Source organism: Urocitellus parryii, chromosome 2 (assembly GCF_045843805.1).
Source record: "Urocitellus parryii isolate mUroPar1 chromosome 2, mUroPar1.hap1, whole genome shotgun sequence".
Lineage (NCBI taxonomy): Eukaryota > Metazoa > Chordata > Mammalia > Rodentia > Sciuridae > Urocitellus > Urocitellus parryii.
This window is the reverse complement of record NC_135532.1, coordinates 221,171,168-221,186,707: the sequence shown is the minus strand read 5'-3', so window position 1 is coordinate 221,186,707 and position 15,540 is coordinate 221,171,168. Positions and strand designations below refer to the sequence as shown.

The window sequence follows — 15,540 nt, the reverse complement described above, 5'->3', positions numbered from 1 at the left end:
CTGTCTCTAGCCCTTAGGGCACGTAGGGCATCACTAGAAAGGAAATCTTTTATGGGCTGGAGCTATGGCTGAGAGGTAGAGTGCTCACCTAGCATGCATGCGTGAGGCACTGGGTTCCATCCTTGGCACCACATAAAAAAAATAAAGATATTGTGTCCACCTATAACTAAAAACTATTTTTTTTAAAAAAAGAAAGTAGGGGCTGGGGATGTGGCTCAAGCGGTAGCGCGCTCGCCTGGCATGCGTGCGGCCCGGGTTCGATCCTCCAGCACCACATACAAACAAAGATGATGTGTCCGCCAATAACTAATAAATAAATATAAAAAAAATAAATAAAGAAAGAAAGAAAGTAGACATTACCAAAAAAACAGGGTCTAAAACATAAGCAATAAAAGTGCACAACAACAGACATCATCGCTTAACACAAAACCGCACAGATCTCAGATGTCATGGAGCGGGAGAAGTCACGTCTCAGGTGGTCAGAAGCAGCTCCCTGGTGTTTCAAGTCCAGTCTGGGGGCAGTGGGTTCCCACAGCCCCCCCCACACACACCCAGCACAGGAAAAACCACGCAAGGCCAGAGTCCAAAAGCGCAGGGAAGGGAAATCCAGTCCCACCAGCACTGTCCCTTGTGGTGGCAAGAGAAGAACCACAGGAGAGTGACTGTCAGTTTGTCATGCAGAGGTTTCCCAGCTGGTATACCACAAGTTTACAACCAAACTGGTAAGAAGAGAGTTTGAAGCACATTTTGAATCAGAGATGTCTGTTTTTATGTAAAGCTGTTTTAAAATATGTAATTTTAATAAACACTTTGTATATATTTCCAAATATATATAAAATATTTTGAATAAAAACCCCATAAATATGATACACACCACATATAGGAAAAAGCAAAATTCAGCAATCCTAGACCCATGGAATCAGAGGCTGTGCTTTCTCAGTCTTTTTCTGTACTTTCCAAGTTAGATTTTTAAAGGTAAATAAACAGGGCTGGGGTTGTGGTATAGAGCACTTGCCTAGCGTGTGTGAGGCCCTGGGTTCGATTCTCAGCACCATATATAAATAAATAAAATAAAGGTCCATTGACAAAAATGAATAAATAAAACAAGAATTACTTTCTTTTCAGGTTTTACTTTTATAACTTAAAAAAGTTACTTTACAAGCACATACATCAGTATTCATAAACACATGGATATCTTGGAGAAATCATAAGAAACTGATAACATGAGAACTCTGAGAAATTGTGTAACAAGATGGTATCCCTTTCTGTTATCTTTTTAATTCAGCCCCATACTTATTATTTACTTAAAAACAAATATACTTTTTGAAAAAAAAAAATGACATGCAACATAAAGGACATTTCTATTTCCCTACGTAATCTCCCCAGACCCTTCATGAACTCTCAGTCTTTCCTCAGTGAGACTCGCCACAATTCCGGCAGCATCAACTGGAAGGCAGAGGGTCTTGTCAGGGCACTTCACACTGATTGGTGGTCCGCGGACGCCCTGGCGTGCTGCACCTGGCTGCCCACTGATTTCCGTATGACCATCACTTGAGGCTGTAGCTTGCTGGGAAGGGGAGGGAGGCAGGAGCCTTCCCTGTGCTAAACTCCTAAACTCCGTGGAGGCTGCCACACTCTGGGCGGCCTCCTGGGCCACTCTGTGCTCCTCTCCTGTGGGCTCCTCCTCCTTTACAGCCGAAGCATCTCCTGTGTGGTGTAAGACTCCAGAGCTGCCATCAGGTCCTCCTGATCCTATCTGCTATGAGCGCTATTGCGTTTCCAGGTCTGCACGCGTCATGAAGTAAGGTGGGTGTCTGGGAAAGTCTGCAGTGTCTTGTGAGTTTAAGTTAGAGGAACCTCAAACCCACCCTGGTGGGCCTCAATATGACAATAAACTAAAGGACCAAAGCACTTTGTCTTTTCACAGTATAATCAACTAAAATAATAATGATCTACTTATTAGATCATGAGAAACACAAGAATTAAGAATATGATCTTTGGGCAGGGGGCAGTGATGCACACCTATAATCCCAGCAGCTTGAGAGGCTGACAGGAGGATTGCGAGTTCAAAGCAGTCTCAGCAACGGCAAGGCAGTCAGCCACTCAGTGAGACCCTGTCTCTAAATAAAATACAAAATAGGGCTGGGATGTGGTCAGTGGTCAAGTGCCCCTGAGTTCAATCCCCAGTACCCACCCCACTAAAAAAGAATATGATCTTTTGAAAACCAGTGACAGAATTTAGCTGTACTGTGCTATGGTTACACACCAAGTTAACAGCCAAGCCTCTCACCACTTGTCAGTTACAAATCGTTTACAGCAAGTAAGTGGTGACAAGGAAGTAAGTAACGCCAGCACTTGCAAATATTTTAATTAGAAAATGTGCCTCAAAAAATAGATTTAGCAGAATTATACTTTAGAGGTCAAACAAGTATCAGGTTCAGATTAATTCAATCAGACTCCCTACTTTGTGTTTTAACTTTGTTCCATTCTACTAAGCATAAATATTAAATGCTTACAAAACATACTTAATTTGAAATGCTTAAATACAAAACAATTCATTATGGTCTCATCAGTACATTTATAAAGCACTGTAATGAAAACTAACAGCTCCAAATAAGTAGATAATATACACTATGCAAATGTTTATCCAACAAACAACATTTAGACATAGAAAAAGAACAAGCAATGTCAATTAGTGTTATTCTTTCAGTTATACTACATGAGGCAAAAAAAACAAAATGTTCAAGTTCTAGTAGTGATAAGATTAAGCTACTTTCTAAACTGGATTAAAAAGTACTTAAATTGTTAGAAAATTTTGACTTTCAAGTTGGCAACAAAATAATGTGCCAAAAGACCAAATCAGTGTTTTAAAGCCAGCGTTAGGTGGTTGATGCACACGTCCCCAACTGCAGAACACTGGGATTCTCACTAGAATCTCACCAAAAGCCCAAGAACATATTCAACAAAAAAACTACCCTGTGTACTCTGGGGGGTTTTTTTTGTTGTTGTTTTTGTTTTTTTAAGTGGCAATCAGACTTTTAACCTAATAAGAGAACTATTTTTGCAAGTCATACAGCTAGGCCAGGTGTGGTGGGGCACACTTGTAATCCCAGCAACTCGGGAAGGCAGAGGCAGAAATTTGAGATCAGTCTGGGCAACTTAGCGAGACCCTGTCTCAAAATTAAAAATAAAAAAGGCTGGAGTTGGGGCTCAGTGGTAAGGAGCCCTGAGTTCGATTTCCAGGACAACAAAACAGTCCCCCAGCAGTGTTCATCTCCTCTTCAGCTGAAAGGGTGAAGTACAATCGCCACAACCTTGTTACAAACTAAAATCCAACAGGTAATTCCAACACCACCTGAAAATAAAGAAATTGAACATGAGAGCATGCAGACAGGCTCGCCACACTTCATGCCTGTCACCTTCAACTTAATTACAAGAAATTACAGGACTGCAATTCCTTCTGAGCAGTGTGGGGTGAAGAAAGGCTAAGTTCATGGGTTGAACTCTGTCAGACTTACACAGATCCACAGGGCAACATCATTACTAAGCAGAAATTACACTGAACACAGGCCCTGGTTTGAGTTCCCTTTCCTGCCAGAAAGATGCATTACTATGTATTATAACAACAGATTGGAAGAACTCTGCTTAGTAAAGAAAATTCACTAGTAAAAAGTGAATTGATACAGTGCCATGATCTACATGCTTGTACCTCCCAAACCACATGCTGAAACCCTAACTCCAGTGACCGTGTAGGAAAGGGGGCCTTTGAGGTTCTGAGACCTGAGAACTCATTCTTGCATTCATTACAACACCTGAGGACAGGCAAGAAGGAGCCACCTATGAACCAGAAAATGCATCATCAAGCCAGGCACAGTGGTGCACACCTATAATCCCAGCAGCTCAGGAGGCTGAGACAGGAGGATTTTGAGCTCAAAGCCAGCCTCAGCAATGGCAAGGCTCTGGGCGACTCAGTGAGACACTGCCTCTAATAAATAAAACACAAAATAGGGCTGGGGATGTAGCTCAGTGTTGAGTGTCCCCGAGTTCAATCCCCAGGAAAAAAAAGCACCCTCATCAGACACAGAACCTGAAGCACCTTGATCTTGGACTTCCAGCCTCCAGGAAACAGAATAGTAGGATGATATGTACCAGATGTTCTTAGCTACATCAGATACATGGAAAAAATATACTTCTATAAGAGGTGTTATCAGTAACTAATGGGTTGTTTGGTTGTTTTTGTTTTGTTGGTTTTTTGGGGGTACCAGGGGCAGAACCCCAGTCACTGGGATTACAGGTGCATACTACAATGACCAGCTTGGGTTTTCAATTGTTCCTGTATTTCTTCTTCTTTCTTTTTTTTTTTTTTTAAATAAATTAACTCCTGTATTAGGACTACTTAGGAAACAATGTATTCAGTAAGACAAATACTGATAATTGCAGATGACTGATTTGGAAGATCATTCAATTTTTTTGTACATCTTCAGTGTTCTGGTATTTCTAATCACTCTTCAATAACATGTACTATTTTTTAAATTTCTTTTTAATATTTAGTTGTAGATGGACACAATACCTTTATTTTATTTATTTATGTGGTGCTGAGGATCGAACCTAGTGCTCCACGCATGAGAGACAAGTGCTCCACCACTGAGCCCCAGCCCAGCCCAGACATGTACTACCTTTAACATCCAATAGAGGTTATCTTTCAAAAGTAAAAGAAGGGTTGACAGCAGCAAGTGTGCAGAAAGGGCAATCTTACTACAGACTGAAAAGACAGAACTTGGGAACGAGAGATAGTGTTTAATGAAGGGTGCATCAGAATCCCCAAGTTGGGCCTGGTTCCTAGAAGCAGACCCCAGCTGATTCGAGTCTGCTCTTTAACACTGCACTGACCATGGACAAGTCAAAGAGCTTCTCTGGACTTTAGTTTCTTGACTGCAAGCCTCGTACAAAGCTGAGACAAACCACAGCTCGCCAACAGATGGTGAGTGAGGACGATGCCAGGTAACTGAATCTCCCACCACACACCTCTGCAGGGTCTTCCACTGTGTTTTCCAAAAAGTTCTTACCTGCTACTCTGGTAGGGAAGGCTACCAGGCGGTCTAGCGGTGTTATCCATTTACTCGGCACAACAGCCACAGGGACAGAATAATACTTCCAAATGAGCGAGATCATCAAGGCTGCCTGGAAAGACACTTCCCGTGAGTAAAGACCACGTGCCATCACACAGGTAATCACAGGGAAGAAGACGGAAATGTAATGAACACTGAGACACTGACGGCCCCAAGCTCTGTCAACCCAGTCCTCAAAGCCAACAGAACAGACATACCAGCTCTGCTATCCAGGGCTGCAGCCTCGAGAAGGAACATCTAGTTGAGGAGAGCTCATAAGCACGTCCAGAATATGCTGCCAACAAGCAGCTGAGCGCTCTCCCGGGAACTGGCATCTTACTATTTCGTTATGAATCCACATATACACTATGTAAGTTAGCTGATAAGCTGACCAAGTCCTCGCATAAGACAGGTGATCTGTTCCCACTGCCTGTCTCTGACCAGCTGAACTACAGCTGAATACAACAGAGAAAGACAAAAGCACACCCTTGCCTCTAAGACCCTTGAAAAATGAGCTAATGCCCCCAACAGCTGTGTCAGTGTAGGAGTGCACAAGTGAACCCCAAGTTTCAAAGATGAGTGGAAAACTGAAGAGTGGCTTTCTGTCCCATTCATGATCTTGAATATGCCATGAAAATGAACAGGCTTAAAAGGGGCACTGGGGTAACCCCTGTGTCTCTGAACCAATGTGGCATCAAATACAGTGCCTCAGATCATTTCACTTCAGTGTACCCCAAAACCTGGACTTTGCAAGGTAGGTTTTTGAATACTTCGGCTCAGCAAAGACCATACATAATGTTACACTCCTCTCAAGCAGCCAGAGGCCTGCCCTGTCAGCAGCACAGCCACAGCCTCATATAAGCAGCAACAGAGGTGGCAGCCCCAAGGGAAGCCTCACAGCAGAAGTCTGCAGCTAAGAAGCTGGGGCCTCGGAGTGCTGTCTGTGCACACAGGGAACAAGTACTATCCAAAATGACTGCAGATCTTAGAAAATACAAGCCTTGTAAACTTCTTACAACATCCTCCGGCCCTTAAAACTGTACTGGAACAGAGGCAAGGTGGGAACTCCCAAGAGGTTACTTCAGGGTTCATTTGCCAAAGTCCCAACCTCTAACAACTCGGCCCCAGAGAAAGGCTATCAGTGCAATTAAAAATTCACAGGTGGGGCTGGGGATGTGGCTCAAGTGGTAGCATGCTCGCCTGGCATGCGCGTGGCACTGGGTTCGATCCTCAGACCCACATACAAATAAAGATGTTGTGTCCACCGAAAACTAAAAAATAAATATTAAAAAATTCTCTCTCTCTCTCTTTAAAAAAAAAAAAAAAAAAAAAATCAGTCAAAAAAAAAAAAGAAATTCACAGATGTCAGAGTCACATGCTGGAGGACCCCATGACATGGCAGCTTGGTGTTCTTAGGCCCAAGTTCCACAGGCCACAGCATCTGGAGACAAGTCACAAAGGCCCTGGTGACAGTACACTTACTTGCAATATGTAGAAAGCAACACTCATCACCCATTTTATCTTGGCTAGTTGAGCTGTCCGTGCTTTCACTGAAAGGAAAAAGAGAAGCAGGATGAACCGTGATGCAGTGCTGACAACAGGAGAAGACACTTCGACCACAGACACTCTGCCTCAGGAAGCACCTCCAGGTACCGACAAACGATCACCCGAGACATTTAGAAATATAAGACAGAACTTCTTAAAAGTCATCAGATTGTGAGGTCAGGACAGCTTCACTTTTGAGAACCCTCAAAATTATTCACCTCCACCAGAGGTTCTTTTTATAATGCCTTGTCAACAGTAATAAATTCTCTTCCCTACTTCCTGGTCTACATCACACAGAAACCCCAAGCAGGAGTCTAGATGGTCCCCAGCCTAAAGATGTGCTTTCCGTACCTTGAAGACAGCTCTCTCACCACGAACAGGCCAGCAGGGCCTTCAGCACATGGCTGTCCTTCACTCAGATCACGATGGTTTTGGGCATTTTCCAGAGAGCAGAACAAAAAGCCCTGAGAACCCACTACAATATCTTTTTCTAGGATTCCTTCAGAAAAATGCTGAATTTGAAAATGAAACCCTAGGGCTGGGGTCGTGGCTCAGCTGTAGAGCACTCGCGTAGCATGTGCAAGGCCCGGGGTTTGATCCTCAGCACCACATAAAAATAAATAAAGGTATTGTGTCCAACTACAACTAAAAAATAAATATTTAAAAAAGAAAATGGGCTGGGGATGTGGCTCAAGCGGTATCGCGCTCGCCTGGCATGCGTGCGGCCCGGGTTCGATCCTCAGCACCACATACAAATAAACATGTTGTGTCCACCAAAAACTAAAAAATAAATATTAAAAATTCTCTCTCTCTCTTTTAAAAAAAAAAAAGAAAATGAAAACCTACAAAGATACATTGACTTCAAAGAAAATCTAAAAGGATTCTTAAATGTTTCTGTATTTAGAATGCAAAGGTTCACCAGCAAATCAGGAGAAAGTAATATTTATTGCTGGGTTTCTTCCAGACAACATAAAAAATTTCTATCAACATTTAGAATGCCTAAGAAGCAAAGCCTGTGTCCTACGAATCCATATATAGAGAATTCTCTATTAACCAGCTCTCGAGACACTTTCCAGGTGCCACTCACTGCAATACCATGAGTCTTGAGCTTGTCCGTCATCTTGTTGATCTTCCTTTCCAGCCTGGCGTATCTGGCAAACTCGTCCATCATGTTGACCGTGGAGAGCTCTTGCTTCATATCCTGGATCTCTGCCCTCATCTGCGACTCCTGCTCTGCATCCTTCTGCAGCACCCTGGACATCTGGCAGGGTGGAAGGCTGAGATCAGTATCTTCCCATGTGGGGTAGAGAACGGCTCCGCAGCCCTCCCCTTTCCTTATATGTTCTGACTGAGAAACACAGTGTGCTTTCTACTGTGACCCAGCCAGCTGCCTATTTTCCTTGCAGGCTTGAACCCAAGATGTGGCTTTGAACATTCCCAGATCCTTACATGGGTCAGGCTGTTGCTGGAAAACACTGGGTGATTAGCTTTGTTGCTCGACATGTAGAAACTAGCCACCCTCAGAAAAGCCGCTCAAACACCCACATAATGGGGGCTGGGGTTGTGGCTCAGTGGTAGAGAGCTCGCCTCACATTCATGAGGCACTGGGTTTGATCCTCAGCACCACATAAAAACAAAATAATATGTCCATCTAAAACTAAAGATACATAGATAAATAAATATTTTTTTTTAAAAACATCCACATAAACTCTGTAATCCAACCCCCTTGTGGAGGACATACCTAGGAAAAACATATCTTCTTTCTTTCTCACTGTCTGTCACAAAGATGGCTATGTTAATTCCCCTGAGAAAAGCTCTGCACAGGTTATCCCAGCGTTTAGAGCTTCTTTCTTTGGAATCCCACACAGCCCTGTCTTCAGATGGTTTGGAACAGCCTCTTGAGGGAACCCCCCTGCCATGGTTTTTGAGGTGACTCTGGCCATGTTTGGCTGGACAGGACAAACCAACATCATATTGCTGTGCCTTTCAAGCTGCCCAATGACCTACATGGCCAGGCTGTGGCATTTTCCTAGCCTTTCCAACAGCACAAAGGAAGCCCAAAACTCTGAGCTGAGGTTGACACTCAGTAGTAGAGCACTTGCCTCTCACGCAAGAGACCCTGGGTTCTAGCCTCAGCACCACATAAAAATAAATAAATAAAAATAAAGACGTGTCCATCTACAACTAGGAAAAAAAATTTAAAAAAAGAGAAAGCCCCAAATTCCCTTGAATTTGAATGACTATACAAATTTTTCCTTCTGCAGATATGTCCATGGATTGCTACAATACAAATGTGTGTATTTTTTACTTATAAGAATCCAATTAGCATCATAAAATAAAAATCAATTCCATCATCACAGCAGCCATTTAAGTGATGGGGAACATAATCCTGTTTCCGTCCTACAGAACTGAGTCCCACATTAGATGGGGCTGAGAAGGTGGGGGTGCAGGACATCAGTGATGAGGTAGAGGCCTAGAGCAGGGTGTCAGAGCCCAGTGGGGAGGGTCTTCCCACACAGGGGCACCTGATCAAGGCAGATCAGGGCCAACCATAGTGATAGAGGACCCCCAAGACAGCGCTGCCAGACAGGGAGTCAGAATCTTAACAGGTGAGGAATACAGATGGCAAGTCAGAAAACAGGAACCCCACCAAACATGGCATCAGAAGCCAAGCAGGAATGAAGCAGCCATCCACACTGGGTACAGGTGACAGAGGAGATGGGAGATTATGTGCAAGGACATTACATAAGCATTAAAGGTAAGGAGTGGGCTGGGGATGTGGCTCAGAGGACTTCACAGGCAGAGGAATCCTGTATGGAATTGTAGCTCACCTAAACTGACTGCCACCCAAAGGCCTCTCCCCCTCCCATATACCTATGCCAGTGGGCCAGGAACATGAGGATGAGATGACAGTGGCCGCCAGGTGGCGCCCACCAACTGTTCAAGATGGGCCTGGGTCAGAGCACTGCAAGGGCACACTGAGGCAGAGAGGTCCTGGTGGGGGAGCGCTGGCCTCCAGCAACCTGCCCGGCGTAATGAGCAAACACCCCAAAATGTAAGTCCTGTGCCAGTGGACGAGAAGCAATGAGAACACAGCACCCCTCCTGAGAGAGCCAGGCCGACACTGAAAAAACCAGCAAGCATGGCCCTGATGCGAAAGTCAAGGCCAGCCCCATCTGAAAATCAGCTGGTGGGAGGATGACACAAGCTGCCTGGCTCCTCCCTCCAGGACTTCTGGGGACAAGCATGGGAACATCCCTGGACACAGGATGGATGTTCTTCCATCTAGGGATGGGACCAAGGCCCCTGCAGAGCTCCAGACCCTGAAAAGCCCAGATGCCACTCTCCACCAGGGCCAGCACCACCAGCTGGAACCTGAGCACTAGCAGAGGTCCAGGCCTGCAGCTGCCCCTCCTCCTAGGACACTGGTCCCCTCATAAGAGCACCCCAGACAGCTGTATACTGTTCTCCACCCCAGGGACCCCAGGCAGGCTCCTGTGAGTCGGCTGTGTCCTAACACTTGGAGACTCACGGCAGGGACTCGCTAAGTGCCTGACTGCTTTGGAAAGGAGATGTTTAAGAAACATGCCACTTGGCCTGGGGATGTGGCTCAAGCGGTAGCGCGCTTGCCTGGCATGCGTGCGGCCCGGGTTCGATCCTCAGCACCACACACAAACAAAGATGTTGTGTCCACTGAAAACTAAAAAGTAAATATTAAAATTCTCAAAAAAAAAAAAAAAGAAGAAAGAAAAGAAACATGCCACCCACACAGATCCTGCAGTGTCCACCTCTCCCTCAATCCTCTAGTGCAAAGGGAGATGGCCGCATTTTCCAGCAAAAAGTGAAGGATGATTTTGAAAATGCTAGGGCTATAAAACAGTGGTAGGCCCCACAAACCTAACCCAGAGGTGGCCTGCACCATATCCAACTGTCTGCAAAGCTAGGTATCCAGGACGAGCTGCTGGCGGCACCTACACAGTGCCTGTGACTCGCCAGGACCCTCACCCCAGCCTCTGCCACACCAGGCCCCAGGCGCTACCCGTAGTATGAGCCTCCTGCACCTACACAGCAAATCAACAAAGTGGACTAAAAGGGCAAAAGACTTGCCCAGACAGCCTCCAAAGAAAGTATGCAGCTGTGAGGGTAGAGATAAAGATGGTTTCTCTTACTGCACACTCACAATGCAGGGGCCGCTATGGTACCAAAATGCACAGGGACTTCCAACCAGCAAGCAGCAATCAACTCCAGAGATACCAGCGAGGTGTCCTCTAATTCATTCAACTCTGACACTATCTACCAAGAAACAGTGTCATATCCCACAGGTATAGGGCTTAGTCCCACAGGACAATCTTCACCTCAAACACTGGTTACAAGTTCCAGCCTCTGGAATTTCTGGCAGACAACTACAAATTAGAGTTTCCATGAGTCGCTCTTTAGGTTCCATTAATTTGCTAGACCAAGGCCTGGGAGTATAGCTCAATAGTAGAAGACTTGCCTAGCATGCAAGAGGCCCTAAGCTCAAGCCCCAGCACTGCAAAAAGGAAAAAAAAAAACAAAACTTGCTAGCCCAGCTGGCAGAACTCAGGGAAACACTTGCCGATTTTACAAAGGATATGTTAAAGGATACAGATAAGCAGCCAAGAGATATGAAAAGGGAGGTCTGGAAGAATCTAAGCATGGGCACCCCATCCCCAGTTGAGGAGGACCCTCTCAGCACATAGATGAGTTCCTGTTCACTTTCCTGTGAGCCTTCACATGTTAGGCTGGCCAGAAGGTGCCACACCTCTCCTTTGGGAGATCTCACTACAGAGGCATAACTGATGAATGGACAGCCACACAGGAATGGGAGTGGACATAGAGTAAGGCCTACTGCTAATGAGCTGAGAAATTTCTTTGTGCTCAGCTCTAGACAGAAAAGTGGAAGAAGATTATATTTTTGGTTTCTATGACCTGTCTCAGGAAAGAGAATCTTGATTCCTATGGCCTGCCTTGGGGAGAAAAGGCAGGTGAAAGGAGGATGGGAGAAAATTGAGAGACACAGAATTTGCTTTCTGAGGCCTACAGTGCCCCCAAATTATTTAAAATTAAAAAAAAAAAAGGTCTTTAATCTTCATTACTCTGAAGCTATTCCAAAATAACATTCATGGATGTTATGAGCCAGGAGCCACAAACAAAAAAACAAAATAAATAAATCATAATGCCACAGACTTCCATAAGCACACGAAGAGATGTTGGCAAATGCAAGTCAAAACTACAGTGACAGACCACTCATCTATCAGGATGGCAACTGGTTAAAAACAACAATAACAAAAAATAACAAGTGCACTGAGTGGGAATGCAAATGGCCTGGCCACTGTGCAATCAGAGTGGCAGCTTCTCAGTAGAACTAAACCAAACAGAATTCCCATCTGATCCAGCAATTCCACTTTTACCAGAGACTGAAAGCAGGGGCACTCTGCCACCGAGCCACACTCTCTCAGCTCCCCCTTTTTAAATCTGGAGACATGTTCTCACTAAGCTGCCAAGGCTTGCATCAAAATTGCAATCTCCCTGCCTCAGCTCCCTAGTAGCTGGGATTACAAGCGCGCACCACCATGCCCAGCTCTAGCGATTTCACTTGTGATTATACCCAAAAGAGTTGAAAGCAACTGGGGTTAGGGTTGGGGTTCAAGTGGTGGAGTGCTCGACTAGCACATGTGAAGCACTGGGTTGGATCCTCAGCACCACATAAAAATAAAATAAAGATATTGTATCCACCTAAAATTAAAAAAAATTAAATATTAAAAAAAAGAATTGAAAGCAAGAAAGCAAGAACTCACAGATTAATACATCCACTTCTAATAGCTTCACTTATAATAGCCAAAAGAAAGAAATAACCCAAGTGTCTATAAACAGATGAAAGGATAAATAAACAGGTACACGCATGTAATGTAATCCCAGCAACTCAGGAGGCTCAGCACGTTAGCAAGGCCCTAAGCAACTAAGACCTAAGCAAGTGAGACCCTGTCTCAAAATAAAAAATAAAAAGAACTGGGGATGTGGCTTAGTGGTAGAGCACCCCAGGGTTCAATTCCTAGTCCAAAAAAAAAAAAAAAAGATAAATGGATAAACAAAATGTGGTACCAATATACAGTGGAATATTATTCAGTCTTTAAAAAGGAAAGAAATTCTGACATATGCTACAACATGGATGAGATAGTATGCTAAGTGAAATAAGACAAAGGAAAAAGAGCTGTGGTTCCACTTACATGAGGCTCCTAGAGTAGCCAAACAGACTGCAGAATGGTGATTGTCAGGGACTGGGGGAAAAGAACAGAGCTATTTTGTAATAGGCAAGAGTCTCAGCTAAAGGCTGATAAAAGATTCTGGGATAGGGATAGAGTAGTCTGCAAAACAATGAGAATGTCCTCCTGCCACTGGACTGTACAGCTAAAGATGACGAGGATGATGATGATGATGAATTTTATGTTATGTGTACTTTACAACGAAAAGAAAAAAGACAAATGTTTTAGTCAGCTTTTTCACTGCTGTGACCAAAAACCTGACAAGAACAATTTCAGATGATGAAAAGTTGGTTTGGGGCTCACAGTTTCAGAGGTCTCAGTCCATAGATGGCCAACTCCATTGCTCTGGGCCTAAGATGAGGCAGACCATCATGGCCAAAGAAAGCAGCTCAGGACATGGCAATTAGGAAACAAAGAGCTCTGTTCACGGGGGACAAAATATATACTCCAAAGGCATAACCCCAGGGACCCACCTCTTCCAGTCACACCCTACCTGCCTATCACCCACTTAATCCTTCCAGTGTATAAGGCGCTGGTTAGGTAAAGGTTCTCAACACCCGATCATTTTACCTCTAAACTTTCTTGCATCATCTCACACATGAGCTAAACCATAACAAAAAGCAAAAGACAGCCCTTCAGCAAAGCTTAGAACCTAGGATATTCTCTTAATCGTCAGGTGGCAACAGGAAAGATTCTGAAGGGGAGCAGGGGTTAACAGAAAACCCTCTATACTTCAGGGAAAGGGGTTAAGGCCCTAGAATACAGTTTTGCCCAAAACAGACACTCAACCAATCCTAGTAGAATAAGGCAAAGAAGCAGAAGTCCTGCCTAGTCTTAAATATGCCACCACCACCAATTTTTATTAGGAGAGAAAGAGCTGTTTCTAGTCTGAAGTCTCAGTCTGAGTCAGACAGCCCCTCGCTTTTGCTGTGAGCAAAGAGAGGGTGCCCCGCTCCCCGAGCCCCTGCCCTACAAATCCCTTACTATGCTCGCGTAGGCAGGAGTGCAGAACTGGAAGAAGCACAAGGCAAGGCTCCAACCTCCACCCAGCAGTCACTAGGTGGATGACTTAGTGCAACTACTAAACTCTTATCCGGCCTCCTCCCCCGGGAGGTGAGAGTCGTTGAGGACATCCCGCTCTCACAGCAGCCGGGACACCTGGCCGCCAGGCTGAGGCACTCACTGCCGGGCGACACGTCCCGTTGCCCCCTCGGACCCCCAAAGCATCACACTGTACTGGGATTCTCTCTTCACCAGTCTCCCCGCCCGCTCGTCCCAAAATGCGGGCCCCTGCAGCTGGGCTCCGTCGCTCCGGGACCTGGCACGCGGACCAAGCAGCGAGGCCTCGGGAGGCCCCGTCCCTGCAGCCAGGGCCGCTCGAGGCCAGGGACCAGGGCTAACCGGACGGCGGGGCTGGCAGCCGCGCGCCGGGCACCTTCTCCGGTCGCCGCCGCCACCCACGGCGGGAAGGCTGCGGCCACGAGAAAGCCGACCAGGAGCTGCGGCGCCTCCCGGCTCGGGAACCGGCTGCGGAGGGAAGACTCTGCGCCTTCAGATGCTGGGAACCAAAAACCAAAATCACCTCACGACGGAGGCCGGCACGACGCTGCGGCCTCCGGGCGGCCGGCCTGGGACCCCCGAGCGCCCCAGCGGGCCCTGCGGCGGTATCCCCACCGGCCCGGGAAAGGCAGGCAGCACTTACGAAGGAGGACAAGGACGGAAGGAGGATCCGCAGGACATTGCACCCAAATACGAAACAGAGCACCAGCAGCCACGCCCAGCGGTCGGCCTCGGCCGCGCTCATCCCGGACGCTCCCCGCCGCGCCAGCACCGCTACGGAAGCTCCATAGGGACCAAGCCGGCGGGCGCGCCCGCGCCTGCGCAATGTATCCCACCGGCCGTGCTGCGGCGTGTCCGTACGCCTGCGCACTGCGCCGCCGTGGGGAAGAGGCGGGGTCGACTTTTCCTCCCAGTCTAAGTGGAGCGCAGGATATGGAGACCTTCCCCTGGCCTTCCTGGGTTCCATAGTGGTGTTCTACCCATCCCGCTACCTTCCAAAATTCCTGTTGGGTCATCGAGGAAACGGCAATTTGGTCATATATACAAACCATTTGTGTTAATAATACTTTATTTAAATTGACCCACTTTTGTTCCTAAGTAAACTTACTTTAAAATAAAACAAGCCTTTGGTTAAACAAAAACTACCTTATGGTGACAGGTAACTAAAAAATGTTTTCTCAGCAGTTTTTATATGTAAAATGTCTTGAGTGCACATTTCAGAAACTAAACACCAATAAATTTAAATGACGTATAAAATTGCATGCTTGAAAAATAAGTTCATGAATCAGAAGACAATGTTCAGACGCTGGAGACATATTCAGTGGTAGGGGCTTGCCTAGCAGGCACCATGCCCTGGGTTCAATCTCCAGCACCAAAACAAAATCATTTACAACCAATCTAATAATAAAATTTAGGTGAAGATCAGGTTTTGCAACAAAAGAATCACAACTCATGTCTGTGTAGTGTATAAAGCAAAAGATCTTTTGTTGTCTTTTCTGTCATGGTTAGATTCTGAGAACTAATTCCTATCCAAAATAATGCAA

At 45.7% G+C, this 15,540-nt stretch overlaps 1 protein-coding gene across 1 annotated transcript; it reads right to left on the bottom strand.

The window, feature by feature from the left end:
* Window positions 1-1,095: 1,095 nt before the first annotated feature.
* Window positions 1,096-14,801, bottom strand: Get1 (guided entry of tail-anchored proteins factor 1). The gene is made up of 5 exons (XM_026399394.2): window positions 14,640-14,801; window positions 7,749-7,914; window positions 6,591-6,658; window positions 5,067-5,181; window positions 1,096-3,355 (listed from the first exon to the last, which is right to left on the bottom strand). Exons 1-5 carry the CDS (start codon window positions 14,739-14,741, stop codon window positions 3,282-3,284), a joined length of 525 nt encoding a protein of 174 aa, XP_026255179.1. The 5' UTR covers window positions 14,742-14,801; the 3' UTR covers window positions 1,096-3,281.
* Between the last annotated feature and the right edge of the window lie 739 nt (window positions 14,802-15,540).

Excerpts from the sequence above, each read along its gene's own strand:
- Get1 (XM_026399394.2), bottom strand. The coding sequence starts at position 14,741 with ATGAGCGCGGCCGAGGCCGACCGCTGGGCGTGGCTGCTGGTGCTCTGT. Across the intron at positions 7,915-14,639 it reads TTCCGTCCTTGTCCTCCTTC|ATGTCCAGGGTGCTGCAGAA; the intron begins GTAAGTGCTGCC and ends CCACCCTGCCAG. Across the intron at positions 5,182-6,590 it reads TTGCTTTCTACATATTGCAA|GCAGCCTTGATGATCTCGCT; the intron begins GTAAGTGTACTG and ends GTGTCTTTCCAG.